This window comes from Ostrinia furnacalis, unplaced genomic scaffold (assembly GCF_004193835.3).
Source record: "Ostrinia furnacalis isolate ACB-3 unplaced genomic scaffold, ASM419383v2 OfSCF1130, whole genome shotgun sequence".
In the NCBI taxonomy this organism is placed as follows: Eukaryota; Metazoa; Arthropoda; class Insecta; order Lepidoptera; family Crambidae; genus Ostrinia; species Ostrinia furnacalis.
Window position 1 is genome coordinate 145,710 of NW_021131369.1, and position 27,137 is coordinate 172,846.

A 27,137-nucleotide genomic window follows, 5' to 3' on the forward strand; every position below is an offset into this window, starting at 1 on the left:
TCACATTTTTCGTCCTAGATGCCAAATCAAATTTTAAGAATAAAGAAGTATCGAACATAATACTGCCTCGCGTCTTGCGCTTGTCTATGGCTCCTAAACAGCTTCCAATAACTTTGCCCAAGCCCCTTGGAGGTCAAAGTCCCTGAATCGGCGGCATCCGATGGTATCGGGCCTGCTGGGAACCCTGCGCGTGCGTAACAATGCCGCCGTAGATGCGGATCAGCCAGTATTGCCTCTAATTATTCAATAGCAAATAAGTACCTGCGTAGCTTCTTTTATCGCTACGTCTTGTCGATAAAACAGCGTAAAGCTTTTATTTATTATTTTTAGACCCAATTACAATATTTTTCTCACAAAGCTAGTTCAATTTGCATTATAATCTTTGATACTTATATTATAATCTCTTAATAATCGTGTAGCTACGCGATAATTAAGGCTTATTCAGCTTATGTAACTAGCTTGTTTCAACATTGGCTTGTCATCCATCACTACTTTAATAAAGTAGTGATATTTATATTTATTATTATTAATTTATATTTATTATTATATTATAATTTTATTATATTAATATTTATTATTATATTATAATAATAAATTATCTGTATAATTATAACATATAGCAGTCGCCATAACCGCAGCGATAAGTTGTTGGTACATACAGCCCAAGGTGTATCTTGGGCTCAAGCTTGTTAAACTCTACAAAATAAAGGCATTTTGTTTATAATATTATGGTCATTAACAAACTTATCTTATGGGCAAAACTTGTTTAAACACATAGTAAAATACATCTTGCCTTAGATTAATAAAACCTAGATAGATAGTCAGTGCACGAAAGGTGAGGCAGTTTTTAGGGAGCCGGCACGGCTCACCCGTAAACGTCACATGAACTGTCAAAGTGAAAAATTGGTAAACACGTCCGACGAATTTTAATTAATTAAAACGGTTTGTGCTGTGAAAGGGTGTCTAAAATGCTAAAACTAGGCCAGTAAAAAATAAAGTCGAGTTTGGTAGGCAGTAAATGTAAATTCTAGTAAGTTACATAAACAAGTTAATTGTTGTTATTTATTTAGAGTATTCCTTGTAAGTTTATGTGACGTCTCTTGAATACATCAATTACCCCGTAGGAGCGGCTAAGGGGCGAATTGGATTATAAATGTACTTTTTACGAGCTGGTGATCAGTCCCCAGTGCTCACCCTAGGGTATTCTCACAGCAATTATCCACATTTAGTCGGAGCCGGTGCATAAAAGGAGTGAGCAATTTGTTATTGGGATTTATGAAGTCGCGAGCGTTTGACAATAATGAGGCGCGGTTCCCAACGTTTTTTAATCAACCACTGATTGCTTTGATGTGTTTCAATTCAATATAAAAACTAATTACGTAAACATGAGTGTGAAAGTGGAAGGCAGAAAATATATTGATTTATCACTGAGGCATTCGATTTAACGAATATTTTTTATATGTTGAAAATTAATTGGCGTGATTTATATCGGCAAATCATGTTTTATATTGAGTGACAATGACAAAAAACTTGATTACCTACTTATTTTATACTTTCTTTTATTTATAAACTTAGGCCTAATGATATTGCATATAGCTACCGGTTTTAATATTTGTATGTAGATCGTGAGATTCTGTAGACAAGTCGATTTTTTAATAATGTCGGTACAAAATGCAAAAAAGTTTTTAACTAAGTAAGTAGAACGAAATTTGCTCATCCGGAACAGTTTTAGTTCTCTTAGACTAAACTCGTAATCAAAACAAAAGTTGTAAGTAGTGATAACATCTTATCACGAAAACGATCTTTTTACACAATTACCATTTTGCAGCGTTAGTGAATTCAGCAGTATTATCTGCGTGGGAGCCTGTAATTATTGCACAGATCGTAACTGCGACGAAGGCAAACGGTGCGCGGACTTATGCGCGATGAGGCAGTTAACACTAATGTAACATGCGATTTCTCTTTCGTTCGTGTCTCATCATAATACACAATTAACTTTTAATAGTTATAATAGTTCTTACTAGTTTTATTTTTTCCGGCAAAAGCAATTTACAGTGTATAAAACACTGGAAGTTATGATTAACAATTATGATATCTTATCACCATTAACTGAGCGAGGTGCCGGAACACTATAAAATTGTGGTTTGCATATGAAAAAAATGTTATTGATTTAAATAAGAAACAATAAAGGACCGAGGATCGATCCCTGGGGTACGCCATGACAATATTAAACTTGAAATGTCGTTTATTAAGAAGGTAATTTGACTATGAATATTTGTCCCCAGGCTAATAGAAGTGAACGGCACGTCGGTGCTGTCGTGCCGGAGCCAGGAGGAGCTGCAGCGCGCCGTCAGCGCTGGCAACCCTGCAAAATTGGTCGTGTTGCGGGCGTTAGCGGCGCACGCGCACAATCCGCAACCTGCGTTCACACAGGTATGTACATAGGACAGTTCTGTATCACTGAAACTGTTATGTAGTTGCAGCAAAACCAAAGTTAAGACATCAAAACATGGTGCCAATTTTTTGCTCTTTGATGTTGATGTAGTCTTCTTGTTTCACGACGTAACCGTTTCATTTAAGACCTACTTACTTTCCATGTTATTATTTTGTATGTAAGATCCAAACAGGCATATATCAAGCGTAAATAACGAATAGTCTATGAAGCTCTCTTTTAGTTTTCCTGATTTTGTGGGAAAGATTATCTTTCTCGTCTCGTCGCTTCCCATCTTCACAGCCTTCCTTTCTTATTATTATAAAACGTAATCGTCAGTCATCTGAACAACATAGACTCATCTCTCAACCACTTCCAGAACGAGGCAGCGTCGCTCCGCGCCGAGCTGGGCTCGCTGCGCGCCACGGCCGACGAGGCGGAGCGCGCCAAGGAGGGCCTGCGCGCCGACAACACGCGCCTCACGCACCGCATCTCCTACCTCGAGGACCAGGTCGCCGAGATGCGAGCAAACCACGCACAGGTAAGCCTTATGCCAGGCCTGTTCATCTCCGCGAGTTTACATCGAAAACAAAACACGCACGATGGCCCACCTACAGGATACTATTCGACAAGGCCTCGCATACGAGCGAACATTGACTCACGCACGCGTATTCTTGTGTATGATGGAAGAAAATAAAGAAAATGGTGTAGTAAATACTGTGCAGTATTTAACTGCCTAAATAATAATAAAAACACAGAATGTTCTTTTTTAAGTTTCCTCAAGACACTGAGAGGTAAATAAGTAGTTAATATTATTCATGATAATTCATGCTAAATCATGTATTTCCTCCGCCATTTTTCGCAGTTTGGCACCTCACGTCACATCATTTTACCGAAGTCAGCCCCACAGAGCACATAATAGGTCAGCCCTATAGCTTCGGCGCAGTGCCTATCACTGACGTTTGTCAACAAAATGGTGCTTGACTCTTGAGACAGGCTAAATTACACCATATTGTTAATGACATTGAGCATACATTTTTTTAAATACCTTCGCCAAGTAAAACTTCTGTACGTAGTACTTATTATTATTCTGTGCTTATGCTTCAACCCACACAAACCACACCAACGCGTGCAGATCGCCATCGCAGGCGCGATCACGGCGCGATCATAGGCTAATGGACTGTCATGGGTCGCGCGACCTGTCATTCGCCTTTAATCGCACCAGCGATGACGATCTGCACGCGTTAGTGTGGTTGAAGCTTTAGATGCTCCTTCTACCATTATAGCAGATGCAAGAGCCCTACGCTCGACATTAGGCCTTTGTTTCATGTCGACTTATGAAATATCAAGTTCCTATATCTAATAACGATATTAGACACTTCACTTGTAAAGCTATCTCTTCGATTTAGATAAGCTGTTGGGAAAAAAAACTCAGACGTTGTTTGTGGCCGTGCGAACCGACGCGATCGATAAAAAGCAGCACGCATAGATGTAGCGCCATCTATTGTCCCTTGTATGAATTAGTTTGTCCCGACTTCCAGTAGTTCAGTAAGAAAGGAAGAACCACTTGGCGCTTTACAGTTGCTTATAAGTAAATAGAGGGCGCTAAATATTGGTTCACAACACAAGTTGTTTTCTCTTTCCAGCTTCAACCGGTGAGCAGCAACGACAGCTGCATAACAGTGAACAAGACCAAAAAGAACGTCACCAACATCAACATCACCTCCGAGCCGCCGGCCAAGTGCAAGCAGAGCCCCAAGTCCGAGGTGCAGGTGTTCCAGAAGGGGCCAGACATCACCGCCATCGTGGCTAAGCTGCCCGGGCTCGACGGCGCCGAGGCCAACCTGCCGCTCATGAGGCCCAGGTCCAACGCGTCCGGCGCATCTTCGCGCGTGGCGGCGTCACCCAGGGCGTCGCCTCCACCGAACCACCGCTCGCACAGCTCCCACAGCCTCGAGCATCGCGCGGGCCGCATGCGGCACTCGCTCTCCCACCACTGCATCCACGGCGCCGTCGACTACAGCGCCGAGACCGACGCCGCGATCCGGATGATCGAACGCAACCAAAGACACATAGAAAAACAGCGGATGAAGTCCGAACGGCTCAACAGGTCCAAGGGCGAGGAATACTTTAGATCAGACAGCGACCTCGACGTGCGGGACTCCCACTCGAACGTCGGCGCGTGCGACCCCCGGCACTACGAGATAAAGAAGGCCGCGGATCGAATAGAGGAGAGCATCAAGAAGACCAACTGGGCCGAACGGAAGACGCTCTCGATCATCGAGCAGCTGAAGAGGTCCCAGAGGATGCGGAAGATGAAGAAGAACGACAGCGCCGAGGACGTCCAGGTGGTCGAGACGGAGAAACACTACATGTACCACAGGATAGACGGCAAAGTTTTGGAGAACGCTCACAAGTCCAGCCGGAGGTCGTCGAAACTTCACTCGCGGAGCGCGAAGTCGTCCGAGTTCGAGTCGGAGTGCTCCGACTTCCCCAACGGCGATATTTACAGTAGCTCACCGCGCATAGACTACGGCTCCGAGAGCTGCTCCACGCGCGCGAGCCACTACAAGAAGCACGACGAGCGGGACGGGCGGTGCCGGCCCACGCCGCCGCGCAAGCCGCTGCGGCTGTCGCTGCACAAGGCTCGCAGCGCGCACTCGCTCGTCAACGGCGGCGAGTCAGACGCGGCGAGCCGGCCGCCGTCGGAGGCGCGCGAGGACAAGCGGCCCGTGAAGCGCTCGCACGCGGCCGAGCGCTGGTCGCGCGAGCGGCTGCGGGACCCGGCGCGCGCCACGCCGCGGCCCGCGCGCAAGCTGCTCCACGGGCTCAGCGCGCCCGCCGCCGACGACCTCTATCCCGACCATCACGCGCCGCGCGCGTCTCTCGTGCACGCCGGCAAGTGGTGCTAGCGCGCGCAGAAGCCTCTTCGCACGTTATAAATAGAAAGAAAGATAGACACTGTACATTAAACGGAACACCGATGTAAATATGCTACACGATGAGCACCCACCGCGTGAATACTCACCTGAATATAAAATATATTTATTGAGGTATACATTTTTAACACTAAGGATAGATAAATGACATAAACCGATTTGAAAATGACTGTTTTATTGAGTCCACCTTAATATTCGGATACAAGATGCCGTAGTCTAACTGACACGCGCTTAGCGTTACGAAACTGTATGTCCTTAATATTACTAACTCGAATTGATTATGTATCAAGTAGGCTAAACGATTGTAAAACTGCAAAGTTAAATATACTTCGTATTAATTTTACTTTAAATATAACACGCATTCTCTCGCTCGTACGTTTAGATAGTAGTAACTAAATATATATTTTGCGTCACTTTTCACTGATAAATATCAATGTGGTGCGGTACACTCCAGAAGAATCCCCAAAGGCACATATTAGATTTTGGATTTCTTATGAAGTATACGAAAGTGTGATCGATAGCTCCGAACAAAATATAAATTCATAAATTCACAGACATAAAACAGTAACTCTCACAATAAAATTATATATTAGTTGCAACAAAAACAAAAGACAGTATTTACACCAAACGTTATCATAATAATATAAACATAGATCGGCCCGGAGCCGTGCCGACTGCGGCGCCGTGAAACTTGTTCATAGTTCAAATGTCAAGTCACACAGCCGATTGAAATCTTTGAAGATGACTCGATAAATAATGCATCAAAAAGGTCCACGATGCAAAAATATCGATTAAATCCAGCCGAATATTGCTTTGCTTACTCATGGTATGCAACTTCTTGCAACTGCACTTGACCGTTTAGACTTCAAAATGAACTTAACAAATGAACATTAACCATTGACAACTAAACCCCGCACGACTCCGGGCCGATAAATCAATTCATAACCTACGAAATTATTAACTGAGCGATTGCTAAGTATCGATTTACTGCAGCAAATTCGATATACAGAAAGAAAACTAATTATATATCGCAAATATGTACAACGAGAATAAATATTTACTTAGCAATGACTAGGTTAATTATGTAACTAGAATCTTGACTCGATGCCGAGCGGTGTCACGCTGGAAACTAGTATACCGGGATTACATGCAATATTATAAAATTACTAAAATTACGGCTGTTTATATTTCTTATTACTATTCCCTAAAACTCTTCGCAAAAAGTCAGATCAGTCGGTCATTTTACTCAAGCTAACATTTTGTAAGACTTAGCACGATTAAACATCGTCGCATGTAAGTAGTAGTTAAAATTATTCATTATGGCTACATTAATTTCATAGTGATTAATATTATAATTTGATAAACACCGTAAAATGAGACGCAGTGTCACAGATCTAACTAATGTCATAACAGTGTCCAGCGTGACGTCACACGACGGCTACCTATAACGCGACTAAACTACAAGAATCGCAGTAAATCACGACCTTCCCATACACAAACTCGACTTGTCGTTCGAATAGCTTTTAAAGGAACTAATTTATAATGGTCAATCACATTGGTTACTTTATGATAGCGACTGCCGGCAACGAGTCGCGAATGCAGAACGGAACTGTCCCACCCGTCACATATAAAAGTACCCATCGCGACAAAATATTTACACATCATTCCTGCAACGCATCTGGAGGGCGTTTGCACCGAATCAGCAGAGTAATGTAACCGACATTCTTCGAAACAAACACCCTCTCAGTAGCTTTTCATTCAGTCGAATCCCGTCTGCTACATACATCAGCCTTCGGCTACAGACAGGAGTGGCACTTGTTCTCCTATTGAGGACTATCAGAACCCGCCTTATGCAGTGCGATGGTCATCCAGCCTTTTATATGTCGAAGGGCGCATGTAGTGCAAATCACCTTAATACTATTCATGACTCACAGGAACCGGGAAGCGAGTCCGGTAGGAAGACTTAATACTCAGTATTGCTGGATGATGCGGGACATTATAATATTCAACCCTCGAACGTTTTTAAGCCTTATTGTCTCGGTCAATAGGGTTCAAAATGCGGCAACTATATAGCCTCAGCCTTGGGAAGGGTTGAAGTTGCGTTCTAGATAACTTATATTATGGCAGCAACTGTTTCGGGGCACCCTTCAGACATCGGATCACCGACGACACCGCTGGGCTCGCGTTAAAATCGATCGTCTATATCGATAGACACTATCGAGGCTCCAAATCACTCATACCATCGACACCGCTACTGATACTGTCGACAGTATCGTAAAACTAGGTCGACACTATTGATAGTAAATCGTCGATACTATCCAATATCGTCAGCGCCATCGACAGCACGAGCGATTTCGAGACCCTCAACAGATAAAGTCTGGTCCGTGAGCACGTAGAATTTTGTCCAATGACCCCTAGCTACCCATCCTTATTGCTCGCGCGTAATTATGTTGCTATCGCGCTCGCACTCACTGCGGGTGCCAGTCGCACAGTCGCGACAGCAATATAATTACGCGCGAGCGATAAGGATGGGTAGCTAGGGGTCATTGGACGAAATTCTACGTGCTCACGGACCGGGGTTTAGTCGATTTCGTGCAAGCCCAGCCGCCGCCACTCGCTAACCTAGAACTCGAAGCAGCGGCCGAGGTTGACGAACTTCTTGAGCGCGTGCGGCAGCGGCAGCTCCTTGACGCCGCGCTTCATGGCCAGCGAGAGACGCACGCGGCGCGCGTCGCGTGACGGCGGCGGCTGTAGGTCGTGGGCGCGGCGCTTGCAGCGGCGGCGCGCGGCGGCTGGCGGCGAGCCCCCGCGGTCCGAGCGTTCTGTTGACGTCGACGAGCGCGCGCTTTGCCAGCGCCCGCGTTTCTGCATGCGCCGCCGGCCTAAGGAACATACATAAGTCATTATAAGTCTAGCGCTTAACTGAGTACTATCCGTTCGCTTTAAGTTTGCCGCTGGCGATATGACGTCACTCAAAGGCAAGCGTCTATGTGCTTGTTCACGTAGGCACGCGCGGGCGCAGGCGCGGGAAACGTCGCGAGCTCGTGTTCACATTGACGACCAGGCGTTCGCGCGAGTGTGACGTACTATCGTTTCTAGCGACGAGTTCAAACTGGTTGAAATTACCTGACGTCGCGAGTGAAACGCGCGCGCCGCCGCTAGTTTGACATGAACACACACAAACATCTTCACGCGTTGAAATTACCGCGAGCGCTCCGCGCGCGCCAGTCGCTAACTTGCCCGCTAGTTAGACCGCACGTGCGTTTCGTACGTGAACACTTGGAATCACTACATATGTTTGATATTTCGTCACCGCGCCCGCCAGTCAACGTGAACAAGCACTATAACTTTATCAAATTATATTTAAAATATTTTTTATTTATTATTATTGATGAAAATTGTGTATTTGCGTAAAATAAGACACATTAATTGCGTTTAATCGCGGTTGGGGGAGGGAACGCGCATTCTACGGACCGGCAAACTTAGTGCGAACGGTTAGTAAGTACTTTAGGTATGGCAGCGGCACGGGAGGAATAACATTGACATATTATATTATAATGTGACAGAGCATAAAAATCTGAAATATATTTGAAATCATTCAAATTCTCGTTCTTTATTGCTTCACGTCGCTCAATTCGAATTTGAGCTTAAAAAAATCTATTCTTGAGCAAAGATTCATACTCGAGTATTATTTTATAATAAACACCTACAAGTAGGTATATGCAATATAAAATCGGCGGCTGTCAATGAAGGCCATCGTGTTTATACTTAACAGTAGGCACCACTGACAGTACTTTCCACTACGGTGGCGCCATCCTGGAGAGTTCAAATGCGATACCGTATGCCCATACCGATTTAGCGCTCACCAGTCTTTGCTACTAGCAAGTGACAGTATCTTACTCTACAGCTGCAGTGCGCAGTTAACTCGACCGGGTTGTAACAATAACATTGAACACTCACTGGACTGCCGGTCGTCGACGTCGTCCGTCAGGCTGTCGTCGGGCCGGGAGGCGTCGGACTCGTCGCGCGGGTGGGAGGGACACGCCTGGCTGCTGGGCGTGGTCTCCTCGCCGACGCCGCTGTCCAGCACACAACATACAACACTCACTGGACTGCCGGTCGTCGACGTCGTCCGTCAGGCTGTCGTCGGGCCGGGAGGCGTCGGACTCGTCGCGCGGGTGGGAGGGGGACGCCTCGCTGCTAGGCGTGGTCTCTTCGCCGATGCCGCTGTCCAGCTTCTGCCGCTTTTGATCGTCTAGGAAAGACATACGTTTTATTAACTGAATCGTTTCATTTTTTAAATAACTTGAAAAAATCGAACTGCCTAAGGTGGCAATCGAAGCCACGATATTTCGCTTGCAGGGCGAATGCTCTTTCATTTGAGCTACTTAGACCCTGGCTAAATATAGGTATTTATAACATTTTACAAACACAAACATAGTAAAATGTGGTACATGTGGTGGTGGAAAAGACTTCACCTAAAAAGAAACGTAGTGTACAAGGGCCCATAGGGATCGCTCATTCTAGCGTTTTTCGAGCGCCATCTCCCGTAAAAGAAATGCTCACGCAACGTCGACGCGGCGCAATACTGAATGGTTGCCGAAAACCGGATCAAATGTTCAATAGACGCTAGTTTTGGGGAGGTCTTAGGAATACTTCCGACAATATTAATAGCTGCGTCGAAACCGGGCGCATGGGCTCGCGAGGCACGCTTGATATCCTGCTCACCCTGTTCTAGAGTGAGCAGGATGACAAGCTTAGCTCGCAAGCCCATGCGCCCGGTTTCGACGCAGCTATTAATGAGGGCTATCGTTTTAGCGCTCACCAGTTTGCGCCACTGTAGAGTCCTGTCACTTGCTAGTAGCGAAGACAGTGGCACCATCTGGTGAGTGCTAAAGTGGTAGGAGGACTATCGGATTTGCACTCATCAAGATGACGCCACTGTAGAGTAAGGACCTGTCAATCGCCAGGGGTGCCAACTGTTAAGTATAAAAACGATAGCCCTCATTAACAAACGCGGCCTAACCTTTGGTCGCGGGCTCGTCTTCGCTCTCGTCGGCGCTTGAAGCGGCCGGCTCCCAGTCCATGGAGGAGGGCCCGGCGCGGCTGGACTTGCCCAGGTAGATCTCCACCTCGGCCGGCACGCCCGGGCTCTCGTCCGGGTCGTCCGGCGCGTGCGACGGGCCCGACCTGGGAACAAGGCAATGGTTAAAGCCTGGTCCGTGAGCACATAGAATCCCGTCCAATGACCCCAAGCTACCCATCCCTATCGCTCGCGCGTAATTATGTTGCTGTCGCGACTATGCGACGGGCGCCTGCAGTGAGTGTGCGAGCAATTACATAATGAAACTGACAGAAATCAACTACAAACGACAAGAATAAATGAGATCCCGCTCGTTGTCCCGCTAATGTCGGATGTACACTAGAAAGAGCAGCTGTGCATTGTGATCGATAGAAACCGTTCAGACAGTCTCAATAATCAAGTATGGTTAGGGATATGTCTCCACGATTTACCCCCAGCACCCTCTTTTTAGGGTTCTGCATCGCATAAATAAGTCGGTAGCTTGACTAGTTGGGTTTTTATTAACGGTCAAGCTGTAGATCCTGGCTACACAGGAGTTGCTGCGGTGGGAACGAAAGGTGGGAATAGTTCCGTAAATAGCCATACTGGTTCGTGCACGCACAGTCGCGACAGCAATATAATTACGCGCGAGCGATAAGGATGGGTAGCTTGGGGTCATTGGACGAAATTCTATCCGCTCGGCGACCGGACTTTAGTGGTGGTAAAATAATGGCACGCGCGATGGATGTCCGGTGTCAAGTGGAGCCAGTAATGAAACAGCGAATTAGCCACGTGGCCTCACCTGCCTTTAGTCTCAGAATGTCCAATTTGCAAAAAGTCAAGTGGTATCAAAATGTCCAAGTCGCAAGACGTCCTTAAACGTCGTCTTAAGAAATTATGAAATGAAAACTTTATTACAAACTTTGAACTTTTAAGACATGGACATTTCGCAAACTTGGACGTTTTGCAACTTGGACATTTTGCGACTTGGACGTTTTGCGACTGGGACATTCTGAGACTAAACCCTCACCTGGGGTTGTCGTCGGGCGCGGGGTCGCCGGGGCTGTCGGCGGGCGGCGTGGGCGGCGCGCGGTCCACCACGGAGTCGCGGAACTCGAACGTCAGCAGGCCGCGCCGCGCGCGCGGGTTGGCTCGGGGGTTCTCGTCGCTGGTCGATGCCTCCCTGGACAATCAGAGATGGATAAGTATTTTCAACCGACTTCAAAAAAAGGAGGAGGTTCTCAATTCGACCCGTATGTTTTTTTTCTGTGTTTGTTACGCGATAACTCCGCCAATTATGAACCGATTTGAACAAATCTTTTTTCGGCGTATAGGCAATACCTCAAGGGTGGTCCCATTTAAATTTAATAATAGAAAAAACAACCCCCAAGGGTGGAAAATTGGGGATAAACTTTTTTATACGCAATATCTCCGCCGATTATAAATCAATTTGAACGATTATTTTTTTGTTGAATAGGTATTATCAAAAGGGTGGTTTCATGCGAATTTGAAGAAAATATTTCACCCCCAAGGGTGGAAAATTGGGGATGAACTTTTTTATACGCAATATTTTCAATTTTTAGTTTTTTTTGTGTTCACGCATTTGAAGTCGGTTTTATTTTTTTAAAAAGTTATTAATGTAAGGCGCTGGACGCAGACCGCTACCAACCGGGCAACATTAAATGTCTTTTATGTGTGCATGGAGCGGTTCGGAACAAACTGCATTGAATCTATATTGCATGTTGTGTCAGCCTATAATTGTTGTTGCATTGTAACTTTGTTCATAATTGTTATTTTTAAGTGTACATGTTGTTATGTAACAATGTTGGTAGACCTAATAAATAAATAAAAATAAAAACATGGAAAGCATTGGGGGAGGCCTATGTTCAGCAGTGGACGTCCTATGGCTGAGATGATAATGATGATGATAAAGTAATTTTAGGGGAATATTCTATTTGTACTACAGTCAGAAACAAATAGTTCGTGAGACCCAAAGTGGCCCAAAAGTTGATAACACAACGTTATTCCTTGTAACAAAGACGTGTTGCGAACTCATTGACTACTTTGGGTCACGAACTATTTGATGCTGACTGTAACAGCTAACAGAGAACGAACGTAAAAATAGTCTTTAATATTTTTTCCATTTTTGTATTTAATCCTGTAAATTTAGAAGGCAAAGATATCGTACGTAACGATCAACTGCTTCGGGTTTATTTATTCGAAACATTGAATGTTTCAGCCAATATAACCAAATGATAATGAGAGTGGAACACGAAACACTTATTTGAAAAATCAATGCATTCCACTATTGCAAACAAAGACAGGAGTCGCGTTCCTGAAATCATAATGATAACGCTTTTCAGTTGAAGTTTTGAATAAATACATAAATTTACAATTGGAACGATGAGCCGACGGCGCGGCGGGTCAATGCCTCCAGACAATACATTTTGTAACATTCGGTTTAATACAAATTCGACTGCCACTTTTCTGGCTCGCTGTGTATCATCTCTCAAGTCTGTAATCGTATAGAGCCCGTTTACCAAATGAAATATTTCGATAAACAAGCACTAGTCCTCCTCCTACTTTTCTCTCCTCCAAGGTACTTTCACACTCCTTCTGCTGCCGTCACCGTCAGTGCCCCCATTGCCGCCATCACCACCGACATCGTCGTCGAAAGAAGACAAGAAACAAGACAATAAACTAGCTTCATCGACATACCTAGGTCGATCGGCCGACGAAGATGTGTCATTCGAAGAAGGCGCAGACCCGCTGGGCACGCTCTCACTGTTGCCGCCGCCGCCGTCACCGCCGCCATCGCCGCCGTCACCGCCGTCACCGCCGCCATCGCCGCCGTCACCGCCGTCATCGTCGTCGTCGCCGCCCAGGTCGACGTCGTCGTCCTCGTCGTCGGAGGAGGAGTCACCGGGGGAATCCAGCGGATTGAAGCTAAATAGCTTAACAATAAACTAGCTTATCATCGACATACCTAGGTCGATCGGCCGACGAAGATGTGTCATTCGAAGAAGGCGCTGACCCGCTGGGCACGCTCTCACTATTGCCGCCGCCGCCGTCACCGCCGCCATCGCCGCCGTCACCGCCGTCATCGTCGTCGTCGCCGCCCAGGTCGACGTCGTCGTCCTCGTCGTCGGAGGAGGAGTCGCCGGGGGAATCCAGCGGATTGAAGCTAAATAGCTTAACAATAAACTAGCTTATCATCGACATACCTAGGTCGATCGGCCGACGAAGATGTGTCATTCGAAGAAGGCGCTGACCCGCTGGGCACGCTCTCACTATTGCCGCCGCCGCCGTCACCGCCGCCATCGCCGCCGTCACCGCCGTCATCGTCGTCGTCGCCGCCCAGGTCGACGTCGTCGTCCTCGTCGTCGGAGGAGGAGTCGCAGGGCGAGTACAGAGGGTCGAAGCTAAATAGCTTAACAATAAACTAGCTTATCATCGACATACCTGGGCCGATCGGCCGACGAAGATGTGTCATTCGAAGAAGGCGCAGACCCGCTGGGCACGCTCTCACTGTTGCCGCCGCCGCCGTTACCGCCGCCGTCGCCACCGTCACCGCCGTCATCGTCGTCGTCGCCGCCCAGGTCGACGTCGTCGTCCTCGTCGTCGGAGGAGGAGTCGCCGGGCGAGTCCAGCGGGTCGAAGCGCAGCGCACCGGCCACGCGGTTCTGGCCCATGCTCAGTACCAAGCTGAGGAGAGCGTTCATCTCGCGCGCACCGCCGTCGCGGTCCAGGTCGTGTAGTGCGTTTAAGCCCTCTGGAAACAATACACATTTTTTTGAATAAACATAAACTGAAAATCTTCATAACAGGCAAACAATAATGACGATAGCCAAACGGTGAAAGTGTCGCACTGGCCGACTCGTGAACCGAGGAACAAGGGTTCGATCCCCGCCGCTATACGACCGTACCGTAACCCACTCGTAAATACTCGTAATATAACCATATTTAGATTACCATGTGGGGCCGTCCATTAATCACGAGAGGCTTGAAAGGGGGGAGGGGGAAGGGGAGGGGGAAGGGGAGGGGGTTGACAATAATCACGAAATGTTACAAGGGGGGAGGGGGGGTCTAGTGAGATATCATGTGTATTTATTTTTTATTGTTTTTTCAAACGCGTACTTCCAATATGTAGGTATGTTTTTCTCATGATTACACCATTCGTTTATTATTTTTTTATGCCAATAACAAAAAAATTAGTTTTTTGTAGATACTAAAAATACACGTGATGTTGTGTGGGGGGTAGTCTTAAACCTCATTATGTATAATCAAGGGGGACGACCACATGGGGGGTTAACGGGACTTTAAAAAATCAAAATCAAGGACCAGAAGCAAGTGTTTCCTCACCGACGTCGCTGTCGTCCTCGATGGGGATGCATATGCGGCGCGGGCAGGACTTCTTGGCGGGCGGCGGGCGCTGCGGCGGCTCGCGCAACTCGGGATGCCGGCGAGTCAGCCCGGCTCGCATCGCCGAGCGGATCACGCCGCGCGCCAGGATCTGCAGCTTCGGCGGCGCCTGCTCCTCTGTGGGAGGCAGGAAAATGGCAATGCCAGATTTTGTATGGAAGGTGGCGTCTTTTTTTCTTTCGCGCGGCCAACGACCAAAACTTATTTTTCGATTACAAAATAGTGTCATAAACCAAACTTACTATGACATGTATAGGTACCTCTAAATTCAGCCTGAACTGAGTTACGAGCATTAGAAGATTCATGATTTTACATACTAGATTTGCTTTCTGCGTGTAAGCTTTGTAAGAAATTGCAACAAAATAGTGACATTTTATGTGTAAACAAACAATAACATCAATTATAGGCTCCAGCCATCAGTGTGGAGCAGAATCAGCGCAATAAAAAAGGACGTCACTATTTTGTTGCAATTTCTTACAAAACTTGCGCGCAAAAAGCAAACCGTAGTATGTAAAACATCAAACTTCTAATGTTCGTAACTCAGTTCAGACTGAGTTTAGAGGTATACATGTCATAGTAAGTTTGGTTTATTACACTATTTTGTAATCAAAAAACAAAGTTAAGTCGATGGCCGCGCGAAAAAAAAAAGACGCCATTTTCCGGCATTGTCTTTTGCACGAGACATAGGAAAGAGGCCGCGCAGTGGCGGCGTAGCATGGGTTGGCACCCGGGGCGATCACTCCCCTCCCCCCCGTCATAAGTTACACCCCCTAGGATTTACCGATTCAAAGACAATCCCCCCCCCCCCCTCCCGAATTCATGACATAGACCGCAGATTTGCCATGCAGATGCACCAGTGAGTACCTACTAATCTGCGCCACTTGTGTCACCCCCTAATGCTTGGCACCCGGGGCGGACCACCCCCACCGCCCCCCCTTACGCCGCTACTGAGGCCGCGTACCGGTACGCAGCGTGAGACGTCCACCTACAAGGTGGACCGACATCGTAAAGGTAGCAGGGAAGCGCTGGACGCAGGCCGCTACCAATCGATCAACATGGAAAGCATTGGGGGAGGCCTATGTTCAGCAGTGGACGTCCATGGCTGAAATGATGACATAGGAAAGGCTGGTGTGAAAAAGCCTTCATTCATTTCAGTAGACACTGACCGACAACTTACAGGGCTGATTAATTAATCGAATGCCAGATCAGACTACAGAGATCAGACACGCTTTTGTGCCAATGAGCCCAAGATATGATCTTGCGTTCAAGTACCATTTATGTACAGACAACGGCACGTCAAGGTAACTACTGTGGGTTCTTGTGCACAGTTGTAATAGGGGCGAGTTGGCAACAAAAATGGGTAACCTGATGTGCTGTCGTGTGTACAAAAAAATGACATTCCTTGCATCCAGTTTGATTCAAGCCTGTCCGTGTATAATTTAATGACCAATCCCTAATTAATTGCCCCCTAAGTAAAAGAAAATTTTCAAGGCAGAAAAGTTCTCGAGTAGTTAGTTACTACGGGCCAGAAGATAACCGACGATATGGTAAATAACGCCCGTATTCACAAACATTACTATGAGGTCTCACAGTGCGCGTGGACGCACAGGGTGACACACGAACTAATCACAGAGCTCTATTAAACGCTGTGCGTTCGATTTGCTGCTTGACTTAAGCAAGTATCGTTTGTGAATACGTAATTATATCGCGAAAGTAACTTGACGCGGGCAGCGCATGACCGGTCGTTATGGAAATCCTTGAGGGAGGCCTTTGTCCAGCAGTGGACGTCAATTGGCTGAAATGAAAATAAAATAAAAAAATGTGCTAACGATTTTCAACCGACTTCAAAAAAAAGAGGAGGTTCTCAATTCGACCCGTATGTTTTTTTTTTCTTTTTTCTATGTTTGTTACGCGATAACTCCGCCAATTATGAACCGATTTGAACAAATCTTTTTTCGGCGTATAGGTAAGGGTGGTCCCATTTAAATTTAATAATAGAAAAAACAACCCCCAAGGGTGGAAAATTGGGGATGAACTTTTTTATACGCAATATCTCCGCCGATTATAAATCAATTTGAACGATTATTTTTTTGTTGAATAGGTATTATCAAAAGGGTGGTTTCATGCGAATTTGAAGAAAATATTTCACCCCCAAGGGTGGAAAATTGGGGATGAACTTTTTTATACGCAATATTTTTAATTTTTAGTTTTTTTTTGTGTTCACGCATTGAAGTCGGTTTTATTTTTTTTTAAAGTTAATTATCAAATGAAAGCTTACCCAATTTGATAAGATCCGCGGCCTCCTCCTTAGTGGGCACCCGCAGCGTGGCGAAGGACACATTGAGCAGGCTGCGGGACACCCACTCCGCGTCGCCCACGCGCCGCACCTGTATCAGGTTGTCGTTCAGCGGCATCACCAGGATACCGCCGACCTGCGAGACAATACAACAGAATCACTAGTTAAACTAAACAATCCTGTTCAGGGCCGTCTTTAACCTACTAGTGGCCCTGGGCACTTAAGGATCAATGGTGGCCCCTTATCATCTGGAGAAAGGTCTTTCGAGCAGACGGGGGCCCCCACGGTCGCGGGGCCCTGGGCACGTGCCCAAAGTGCCCAGTGGGAAAGAGGGGCCTGATCCTGTTAATTAATCCATGCCTCTTCTGTCTAAACAGCTTTTAACCGAATAAATTCTGAAAGCGTAAATTGGAATGGAACAAGAACAAAATTGTTTCATTTAGTTGGGATCAACGCATACAGTATGCAGCAACATGGCTGTAATGTTTGTTGGTGGGATAAAAAAGATCTTTTTAGATTTCTGTCTAAATGCATCTAATGAATTCGAAAAGTACTAAACATATTTTATACTAGCTTTCCGTCCGCGGCTTCGCCCGCGTTGAACTTTGTCTGCCACAGAAAAACTTTATCGCGCGCGTCCCTGTTTCAAAAACCGGGATAAAAACTATCCTATGTCCTTTCCCGGGACTCAAACTATCTCTATGCCAAATTTTATCAAAATCGGTTCAGTGGTTTAGGCGTGAAAGCAAGACAGACAAACAGACAGAGTTACATTCGCATTTATAATATTAGTATAGATATAATTTCCACTGATTCATGGTTCGTTGACCAATTTGAAATCTGGGGTATATTTCATTTAAATCAGTGATGTAGATCTTGAGATGTAGCTTGACCCCTCTACTGCATGGAGTCCCGTTAAATAAATAGGTCTTGGTTGACTGGACGTCCGACAGGAAAACGATTGGCGACGAATAAAATTGCAGGAGCAGCTAACTCTTCAATTTAAAGTGGAACACACGTGCACGCGAGTGGTCACGTTACCCAGGCCAAGATCATTCTGATGAATATTTTATGTGTTTTTTTAGGAAATACTGATACAATTGAATCCTGTGATGAATGTCATAATATAATACGCATTAAATGCGCAAATCTTATTATTCAGGTAGAGAACAAATATAACTAAATCAGTAGGCAATGGCGTAATTTTGCATACCTACAAATATTATCTTTTGTTGAATTATCATTCATTATGTAAACCTCGCCTTGCGACATAATTATATCTGTATTTAATCGGGAGGCGTGATAAAAATTAACTGACCCACGCGGCCGAAGTCACAGGCAGTAATAGTAATCAATAAACAAAGCTATGCCAAGACAAGGGGCATTATCAATACAGCAGAATGATAACAGCATGTTGATAATACCAAACAATAACACACAGCAATATGTACTGTATTGTACATAGATAATATCTGATTATAGATGAAAACATATTATTTATACATGCACATTATATTTGTAAAAGCAAAGCAAAGTAAGGCCACTGCAAGGCACTAGCCTGAACCTAACTGTGGGGTGGCTTAGGCCATACTTCACCACATTGTCTCAGTGCTGATTGGACATAATTTGGTGCTAAAGCTATACCATTTCCCGTTTTATATTTATAAAACCTTTCAAAGACAATCTACATTTTACCCATGAAATGCACCCAGAATTTGAACTACCATTTGCTACAAATCCAGAGAATAATCAATATGATAGATTGTAATGTAATCATTGCATGGAGCCTACTGCAAGGTAGACATGGAGCTAAAACCAGGTCCAAACCACAAAATATGTAGGTATGTTACATACCTACAGTAATAAAAGATAATGGTGTGATATTGACAGAATTAACACTAGAGTGCTCGCGCCCCTAAATACTCCTAGAGTGCTCGCGCGGGTCACATATGTCACCCATTATGATATGGGTTTATTTTTTCTAATCTTAATTAATACAAGTAAAACAATTTATAATATTAAACATAAACAATATTTCTTACTAAATAATTTAAAAAAAGTGAGTAATTCTTTCATGAACTCATATTATACACCAAAATAAATACTTCAATATTTTCCAAATATTTTAGAGTCGACGAGACCAATGTCGTTTAAATAGTCCTTGGACCCATTATTTTGGCAAAAATATCACCTAATTAGAAAGTTAATCTATAGATTGATCTTATTCTGTGATATTTTGATCACAGCTCGAGCACGATTTGATTTGATGATCTGGACAAAAACGCCTATTCCACTTGTTACATTTGCTTACGAGTGCTTCGATTTCTTGCTCTTGTGCGATAAACACATCGTCCTTTGCCACAGTACTGGCAAGTTTTGTGCTAGTTGGTGTTCTCGCAACCCCAGAAGAATCCTGGTTTTTAATTTTATAGACCTAGGTGTATTATTACTACATTACTTACAATCTAAAACAACTACTTTCTTGCATCAGTTTATGCTTATAAAGCAATATAGTTATTGTAAAAGTTTAAAAAATGGTTAAAAAGTATAACTTTGAACTTACATGAAAGTAAACTTGATTTTAAACCGCGATGATAAGATCTCAAACAATTCCTCGAGTGCTCGCGCGGGGGACATGCGTCACCCAAACACTTTAAATGTTTTCTGCACTCACATTGATGCGTCTAGCAATATGGCGTTACTACTATCATGTGCGACAATACATGCTCGAGGAATACCTAAGAAGGCAGCACTGTAGCTCGATACCTTGAAAAAATATTTACAAATTTTACACCCTGGGTGACATATGTCACCCGCGCGAGCACTCTAGTGTTAAGTACATAGCGTCCATTTGTGACGACAGTGTGACATCTTCAATTAGATTAACATAGGAGATGTCACACTGTCGTCGCAAGAGGACGATAATACCTTTTCATTTTGGCCAATCAGTAATACCTTAATGAGCTGTTTAAAATAGTTCTGGTACTCTTCAGGACAGCCGGCGCCGCAGTACACGCGGTCGTAGGGCGCCTGCAGCGGGGCCAGGCACAGGCCATTACCTGACGAGTAAAGTTACACTCAACATTACTCCTGAAAAAACATCACTGTTTCATTATTTGTCAACTTTAATGATCAACGCAATTCAACTGAGTTTAAATTGATGATATTATTGCAACTGTACTTGTTTAAGTAATAAATATTGTTTGAAAGACTAACCATTAATAATATCTCAAAATGTCAAACCTTAAATTGCAACTTACCGCCATAGAATTTGGGCTGGCAAAAGTCAAACTCATCCACATTTGGAGAGTTTTCCAAAAACTGGCTCATCTTCTTGATAGAATATTCCAACACTATCGGATGGACTTCCACACCGTGACTTATGCCTCCCGAGCCGAGGATGAGGCCCACTAGCGTGCTGAGGTAGCCTGTCCCTGAACCAACGTTGAGGAAGGACAGGCCAGGCCGCAACTCCAGTCCTTCCATCACTTCACTGAGGACCAAAGTATACAGGACTAAAATATACATTTACAATTTCAGCAAACAAGCAACAAAACAGCAAAAAACAATTTTTATTGCACAAGTAATAATTTTTTTTAGTAATTGCTTGTTTTATATAAAAAAACAGCAAAAAAGAATTATGTATTGATGTGGGGGTAGTTACAAAAATTTCAATGCTTCTGTGATAGCAGGCAGGATACTCTTGGTGGATGTTCTTTAAAAAGATTATAGTGATGTATAGAAACTGTTTCATTCATGATTCAAGGATTGTGAGTTCATGAAAGAGCGTGAAAAACAACGAAATCAATAAATAATGCACTGGGGTAGAATTGCAATAATTCGAATGATAAAACGTTGCATGTACCTATAAATACACGGGGCTGACATGTGTAAGGGCCCGTTGCGCCAGGCCAGGTCCTTGTAGGCCTGGTCGCGGTTCTCGGGCGTCATGTAGTCGGCGCGGTCCAGCGCGCGGAACACCCGCTCCACGCTCCGCGTGCGGATGTAGTTGCCGCCCATCAAGTTGTCGATCAGCTCATTGTTGTCGCGCCCGGAGCTCACCGCACCACCCATCTTGTTTGTTTTGCTCTTCAATCCTATAAAACCCTTCCTTCGACACCTCAGCTGATAGAGTTTGTGACGTCACACTTGTTTTTCAACATATTCTAGGACACGATAATGATTACTTTATTGATGAACTTGGAAATAATATTGAATAATCACCGATTGTAATCATTTATAAAACACAAAATAGAGGAAAGTATCCCAAACGAATACAATTCGACCGAAAATCCTTCACCACAAACCTGCCAAAAATCTAATTCGTTTTCATTGACATAAGTTTTCGATTTTCCATTTTGCCAAGGCACAAACAAAGAACAGCCAATCAGATTGCACTGTTGCTCAAATAGGCATGTAACAGAGAACAAAAATTGACAACGTTTTGTTTATAAACAAAATTAGTCGATGGTTACAAAAATATTGACTGAAATTTTATTTTATGTGATAATTTAATAATTATGTCCTTAATGTAATCAATTTAACTGTTTTTTAAACTGAAATAATTTTTTTCATCACGTACCTGAAGATTACGTGGTTCATAGCCAGATTCAACTCTATAGATAGATCTTCTTTGTCTATGTAAAAAAAATGACAGATCATCAAACCACGGGATTGGGGATGTGATTATTTATTTTGTTGAATTTCTGTGATAACAGGCTGGATATTCTTGCAAATTTTTAAGTAACAGGTGAATTTTCTTAATAAAGGTCATTGTGAGATAGAGAAACCGTAAAAATACTCAAAGGTTGTGACGTTTGGCGTGTCTTAGTAAGACGTCACCTTGCTTTGATTACGATAAGAAGTCGAAGACTTGGTGGAGTAGTGAGAGAGTTTTTTGTTGGGCAGAGTGATGGCTGAGACGAGCGGGGCACAGGCGAGTGCGTCGGCGTCGGCCCCAGGGGGCGACGCCGGAGGAGAGGACGACAAACATGACGAGCGAATGCTTGAGTGTAACATCTGCTTGGATACAGCTAGAGACGCTGTGGTCAGCATGTGTGGACACTTATTTTGGTAAGATGTCCCATCTTGTATCTCTACACCATATCAGCTATACAGGATGTTAGGTAAATGGGTATATGAGCCGACACTAGCCCATGTTAACATGGTCATATAAATGGTATGGTGAAGTCAGAAATTTGATATCATCATTTTAATTTTTTTAATGTTCATACAAAATAAATTTTATAAAATCCGATTTGTATGAAAATTAAAATAATTAAAATGAAAATATCAATTTTCTGACTTCACCATACCATTTATATGACCATGTTAACATGGGCTAGTGTCGGCTCATATACCCATTTACCTAACACCCTGTATATGTGGAAATATCAGCTAGCAAAAAAAACTTTTCAACTGTACTGTAAATATTGCCCAAATTAATGTATAAAAAGGTATCACCAATTACCTACTAGTAGGTGAAATGAAAGCATTTTAATTACACAATTCATGATACACTCCTACTTATGAAAGGCAAAAAAGTCCTTACGAAAGAATCAATAGAATATACAGGGTTCGAGGATATATATCCAGGGATATATATCAAGATATATATCGGATATATATCCGATATATATCAAGCCGGTTTTAATGATATATATCAACTTTTAAAATTTGTTACTGTATTTGTACTTTTTGACATAAGATTTTTATTTTTTTAGTTGATTTTGCCGGATTTAAAAGAAATTTTATGTTTTTGCTTTATTTGTTTGATTTTAAGTTTTAAAAACATTAAAAACATGTTTATGTAACACTTTTGCAATAGTATTCATGAATAATACAATAAAATAATAGTATGGCTTTCACACAAAATTGATATATATCAAAGTTGATATATATCTGATATATATCATAAATATCCGATATTTTGATATTTATAATAAATATCGGATATTTTCGAACCCTGCTTGTACAAACAAGAGGATTATTTCCATGCTTCCATATAGCAATTTTAAAATAAAAACTATTTAGGTATAGACAATAGTACATTAAACTATATATTTTTCTTGCAAAAAGCATGTAGGTACAACTGCATGTAATTATTGTACATTGCATCACCTTCACCTTTTTCCCACCTGTTTTTCTTTAAATATCTATTGTCTGTAGTAATACTAATGAGTAAATAATTTAACATTTGTTAAAACTAGTTAGACAGTAACTTAAAATATCAAATGTATGAAAAAAGTGACTGTGCATGAATATTGTATATTGAATAAAAGACTTAGTTCCATCCAGTTTTGGAAAAAGAAACTGCTAATTTACATTTTTATGTAATAAACCACAACTATGCAAATATTAATTTAGCTCAGTATAATATTTAATAATTGTATTGCATTCCATAGGTTACTTTATTTGAACAGAAAACATGCAATACATTTTAACAAATGAGCAAAGTAGGTAAAAGTTTTTTTTTGTGCTATTAAAATACATAATGGTAGATAGATAATGGTTAAATTAGGTGTGTGCTTGTCCCAGGCGCGGATCCACCGTTGTGGGCACTGTGGGCATGCCCACAACCCTAATTTGCTTGTTTTAATTATGATCTATTGATAAGATCGATAGGCATGTATGTATGTCCGGGCATGTAGTGATTCAACTCTCACTTTGCTAATTGTTGGTGGCTGTGCCCACCACCTTTTTTGAGGGCTGGATCCGCGCCTGGGCCTTGTCCAGAATCAGATGACTAGTCACTAGTCAGAAAGAGGAATCATCTGTATAGCTTTTTCTTTTCTTATTTAACCCTTTAAGCCCCATGAATCGAAATTATAGAAATCAATCATTTTTAAGTGGTCTTAAGCAACCACTTGGGGTTTGATGTGTTAAAATGGTACGACTATTCGACATAAAAGTTTTTGGCCGAGTATAATATTTAGGTCAGTTTAATTGATTGGTGGTATCTCGCAGCTGGCCGTGCCTGCACCAGTGGCTGGAGACGCGGCCCAGCCGCCAGGTGTGCCCCGTGTGCAAGGCCGCCATCAGCCGCGACAAGGTCATCCCGCTCTACGGCCGCGGGAACACCAAGCAGGAGGACCCCAGGAATAAGGTAACTTCTTTGAAACATTTGGAGTTGTATAATGGAGAAAGCAGTGGCACAACTACAGGGTGGCAGGGCTGGCAAAATGCCACGGGCCCCCGATCCGAGGGGGCCCCGGCCCAAGTCCTTGATCGCGCGATGCGATAGCCCCGGGCCCCCTGAAAACAACCCCTAGATACGCCATGCCCAGAATTTGCCACGGGCCTCGGATGGTATACTTAGTTACGCCACTGGAACAAAGGCTAATGAGCAATAAAGAATTGTAATTTTAATAGGATTTGACAATAACGTCAGACAAATGCATTCCACGTCCGATCAGTGTTAACTGCCCATTGCCAGTCATGTCATCTCGTTCTATCGCAAAGAATCACCATTTGATTAGAGCGAGAGCAAAAACGGAAATGGATAGTTAACAGTGTGGCCGTGTGTGTGTGCCTCTGATTGGAGTTGCAAAACTGGAAAATAAGGCCTCATGTAAACAAAACCACACCAACTTGGGAACTGGCTAATTATTATTAGGCTATTGAAAGGTATGAAACGAAAATAAAATGGTAATTCTACTGTGTGTATGACAAAGAATGATTTGCATTAATTGACTGACAAGATTGCAAAGACCTCATATTTTCGTAATTCAAGTCTTGCTAAACAATGCTGAGTGTTTTGCAGTAGGTATGTTGCATCTCTATTTAAACGCGTATTGTTAATAAGTTATAAATATTTATGACCATTCAAATAATAATAATAAATCTAAGCAAAGCTTGTACCTACTATGGGTACTAGACAACGGATATAAACATACTTATATACTTGTTATTTAATTTTTAGCGTTAAGAGTCGAATCTCAAAGTCGCCCGGCAAGCGGAAGGTCGTGGGTTCAATTCCCGCCTTAGGCAGTTCGATTTTTTCAAGTTATTTATAATTTTCAAATACTTATATACTTGTTTTTTAAATACCTACATACATTTTATGCAAATGCAAACTACATAAAATAATTCGGCAGGTGCCTCCTCGGCCCGCGGGGCAGCGCACGGAGCCCGAGAACAACAGCGGTTTCCCGGGTTTCGGCTTCGGCGACGGCTTCCACATGTCCTTCGGCATCGGCGCCTTCCCCTTCGGCGTCTTCACGTCTACCTTCAACTTTGGCGACCCGCGGCCTAGTGCAGGTATAACGTCGAGGAATATAGATTTACATGAAAACAATACTTACAAAAATACAAAGTCTGAAGACTCGTTTATTACATTGGGTTAGCTGACCTTTCTCTTATTGTATACTAGTAGCTTTCCGCCCCCACGTCTTCGTCCGCGTGAAATTTTGTCTGTCACAGAAAAACTTTATCACGCGCGACCCTGTTTCAAAAACCGGGATAGAAACTATCCTATGTCCTTTCCCGGGACTCAAACTATCTCTATGCCAAATTTCATCAAAATCGGTTCAGTGGTTTAACGTGAAAGCGACGCAGACAGACAGACAGTTACTTTCGCATTTATAATAATTAGTATAGCCTGGTCCGTGAGCACGTAGAATTTTGTCCAATGATCCCAAGCTACCCATTCTTATCGCTCGCACGTAATTATGTTGCTTTCGCGCTCGCACACTCACTGCGGGCGCGCGTCGCACAGTCAGTTAGGGATGAACACTGAATATTATCTTAGATTATAACCACTGTACAGACACATCAGATTTATTGCTTATATGTTTGCAGCACCGCGCGGCACGGCGCAGTATGAGGAGGAGCAGTTCCTGTCGAAGATATTCCTGTGGGTGGCCATCGTATTCGTGCTGTGGCTGGTGTTCGCATGACCGCCCGCCGTCGACGTGGCGGCCGAGTGATACTGACCCGAGCGGCCATTCGCTCACTTTAATGCCTACAAGGACATCAGTATCTCATGACACACTATTAAACAATCTTGATCGGACAGTGCATTAGTGCCAACCTTTTCAGTCTTGAGGATTTGTAAAAGTTATGGTGTTGACCCTTTCAAATTAGAATCCCTTTAATCTTTAGTATGCCAGTAAATACGTTGTAAATAGAATGAACGTTTAAGTCCACTTGGGCGCTAATGAAGAACGCCATTAGATACTGTTTGTATGTAGTTGCCTCTGGCTCGGTCGTTTACTGTGAGAGCGAAAGCGTACTGCTTTCGCGACTTGTTAGATTAGATTATGCTTGCAATAGTGGCATACGAAAGATTAAAAAGTTGTACAATTTATAAACATACATATTATAAGTGAAACTAACAGGACTTATAACCTTGGTAGGCATTAATTTAAATGGATATTTGCTGTATAATGTACCTTTAACTGGCTACGTCTGCTTAGTCAAATTAGGAGCCGCTGCGGCCACGTGTTTTACTGATGAAGTTGTAACGATTCCCCAGAATTACTCAAACAGGTTTCCATTTGAGTAATTTGTTATAGAAACAAATAATGAACTTAGTTATTCGATTTTTAACGGTCACGCACTGTATAAAAGATTAGTCACTAAGTCATATTTGTAGATTGTTGCTTAAACCTGTAAACAATATATATTTTATACAACAGATCAAGAGGGAACGAAGTGTATAATATTAAATAAATCATTTATCAAAATTACCTAATATGAATTTGCAATGATGAGGAGTCAAGTGTAAATCTGTTAAGTCTCACCGTACGAGTGCTTCTCATGTCAGCAGCATTGAATATGTCTATCAGCGGTAGCTTTGCACGCAAACGCGAGCCTACTTTTGCGTAAAATACATTATTTCCTAAATCATAGTTGAAAATTTCTTAAATCTAAGGCAGCTCTTACAGTCAATCTATATTGTGGTGATGTATGAAGTTACATTCGGCAAATGTCCTATAAGATATCAAATAGATTTCTTGCTAAGTCACCTATGACTCATAGGTGACC

The 27,137-nt window shown here is 43.4% G+C and overlaps 3 protein-coding genes across 5 annotated transcripts in view; 2 read left to right on the top strand and 1 right to left on the bottom strand.

The window, feature by feature from the left end:
• The window catches only part of sprt (PDZ domain-containing protein sprite), a 74,449-nt gene extending 68,203 nt beyond the window's left edge, over positions 1–6,246 (top strand). For 2 of the 3 annotated variants that reach the window (XM_028302488.1, XM_028302489.1), the window contains 3 exons: positions 2,286–2,433; positions 2,811–2,972; positions 4,078–6,246. In XM_028302488.1, coding sequence (XP_028158289.1) covers positions 2,286–2,433; positions 2,811–2,972; positions 4,078–5,343 — 1,576 coding nt within the window. In that variant the 3' untranslated portion in view covers positions 5,344–6,246. The remainder of the gene's footprint in view (positions 1–2,285; positions 2,434–2,810; positions 2,973–4,077) is intronic. The other variant, XR_003655773.1, reaches the window with a different exon arrangement.
• A 1,625-nt stretch (positions 6,247–7,871) lies between these two features.
• LOC114351326 (uncharacterized) lies at positions 7,872–21,508 on the bottom strand. Its single transcript, XM_028302495.1, has 10 exons — positions 21,016–21,508; positions 20,411–20,643; positions 20,106–20,209; positions 17,133–17,286; positions 14,795–14,971; positions 13,895–14,204; positions 11,463–11,615; positions 10,397–10,560; positions 9,479–9,625; positions 7,872–8,252 (listed from the first exon to the last, which is right to left on the bottom strand). The coding sequence occupies exons 1-10, from the start codon at positions 21,222–21,224 to the stop codon at positions 7,993–7,995; spliced, it is 1,911 nt and encodes a 636-aa protein (XP_028158296.1). The 5' UTR covers positions 21,225–21,508; the 3' UTR covers positions 7,872–7,992.
• Positions 21,509–21,773: 265 nt separating this feature from the next.
• Positions 21,774–26,623, top strand: LOC114351316 (E3 ubiquitin-protein ligase RNF185). The gene is made up of 5 exons (XM_028302484.1): positions 21,774–21,900; positions 22,059–22,223; positions 24,117–24,255; positions 25,247–25,409; positions 25,950–26,623. Exons 2-5 carry the CDS (start codon positions 22,063–22,065, stop codon positions 26,045–26,047), a joined length of 561 nt encoding a protein of 186 aa, XP_028158285.1. The 5' UTR covers positions 21,774–21,900; positions 22,059–22,062; the 3' UTR covers positions 26,048–26,623.
• The last annotated feature ends 514 nt before the right edge of the window (positions 26,624–27,137 follow it).

What these genes read in the sequence shown, in the direction of transcription:
- LOC114351316 (XM_028302484.1), top strand. Translation starts at nt 22,063, where the DNA reads ATGGCTGAGACGAGCGGGGCACAGGCGAGTGCGTCGGCGTCGGCCCCA. An exon ending in AGGAGGACCCCAGGAATAAG is followed by an intron (nt 24,256 to 25,246) that starts GTAACTTCTTTG and finishes ATAATTCGGCAG; the next exon opens with GTGCCTCCTCGGCCCGCGGG. An exon ending in CGACCCGCGGCCTAGTGCAG is followed by an intron (nt 25,410 to 25,949) that starts GTATAACGTCGA and finishes ATATGTTTGCAG; the next exon opens with CACCGCGCGGCACGGCGCAG.
- LOC114351326 (XM_028302495.1), bottom strand. Translation starts at nt 21,224, where the DNA reads ATGGGTGGTGCGGTGAGCTCCGGGCGCGACAACAATGAGCTGATCGAC. An exon ending in CCAGCCCAAATTCTATGGCG is followed by an intron (nt 20,210 to 20,410) that starts GTAAGTTGCAAT and finishes TTTACTCGTCAG; the next exon opens with GTAATGGCCTGTGCCTGGCC. An exon ending in CGTCGACGACCGGCAGTCCA is followed by an intron (nt 8,253 to 9,478) that starts GTGAGTGTTGTA and finishes TATGTTCCTTAG; the next exon opens with GCCGGCGGCGCATGCAGAAA.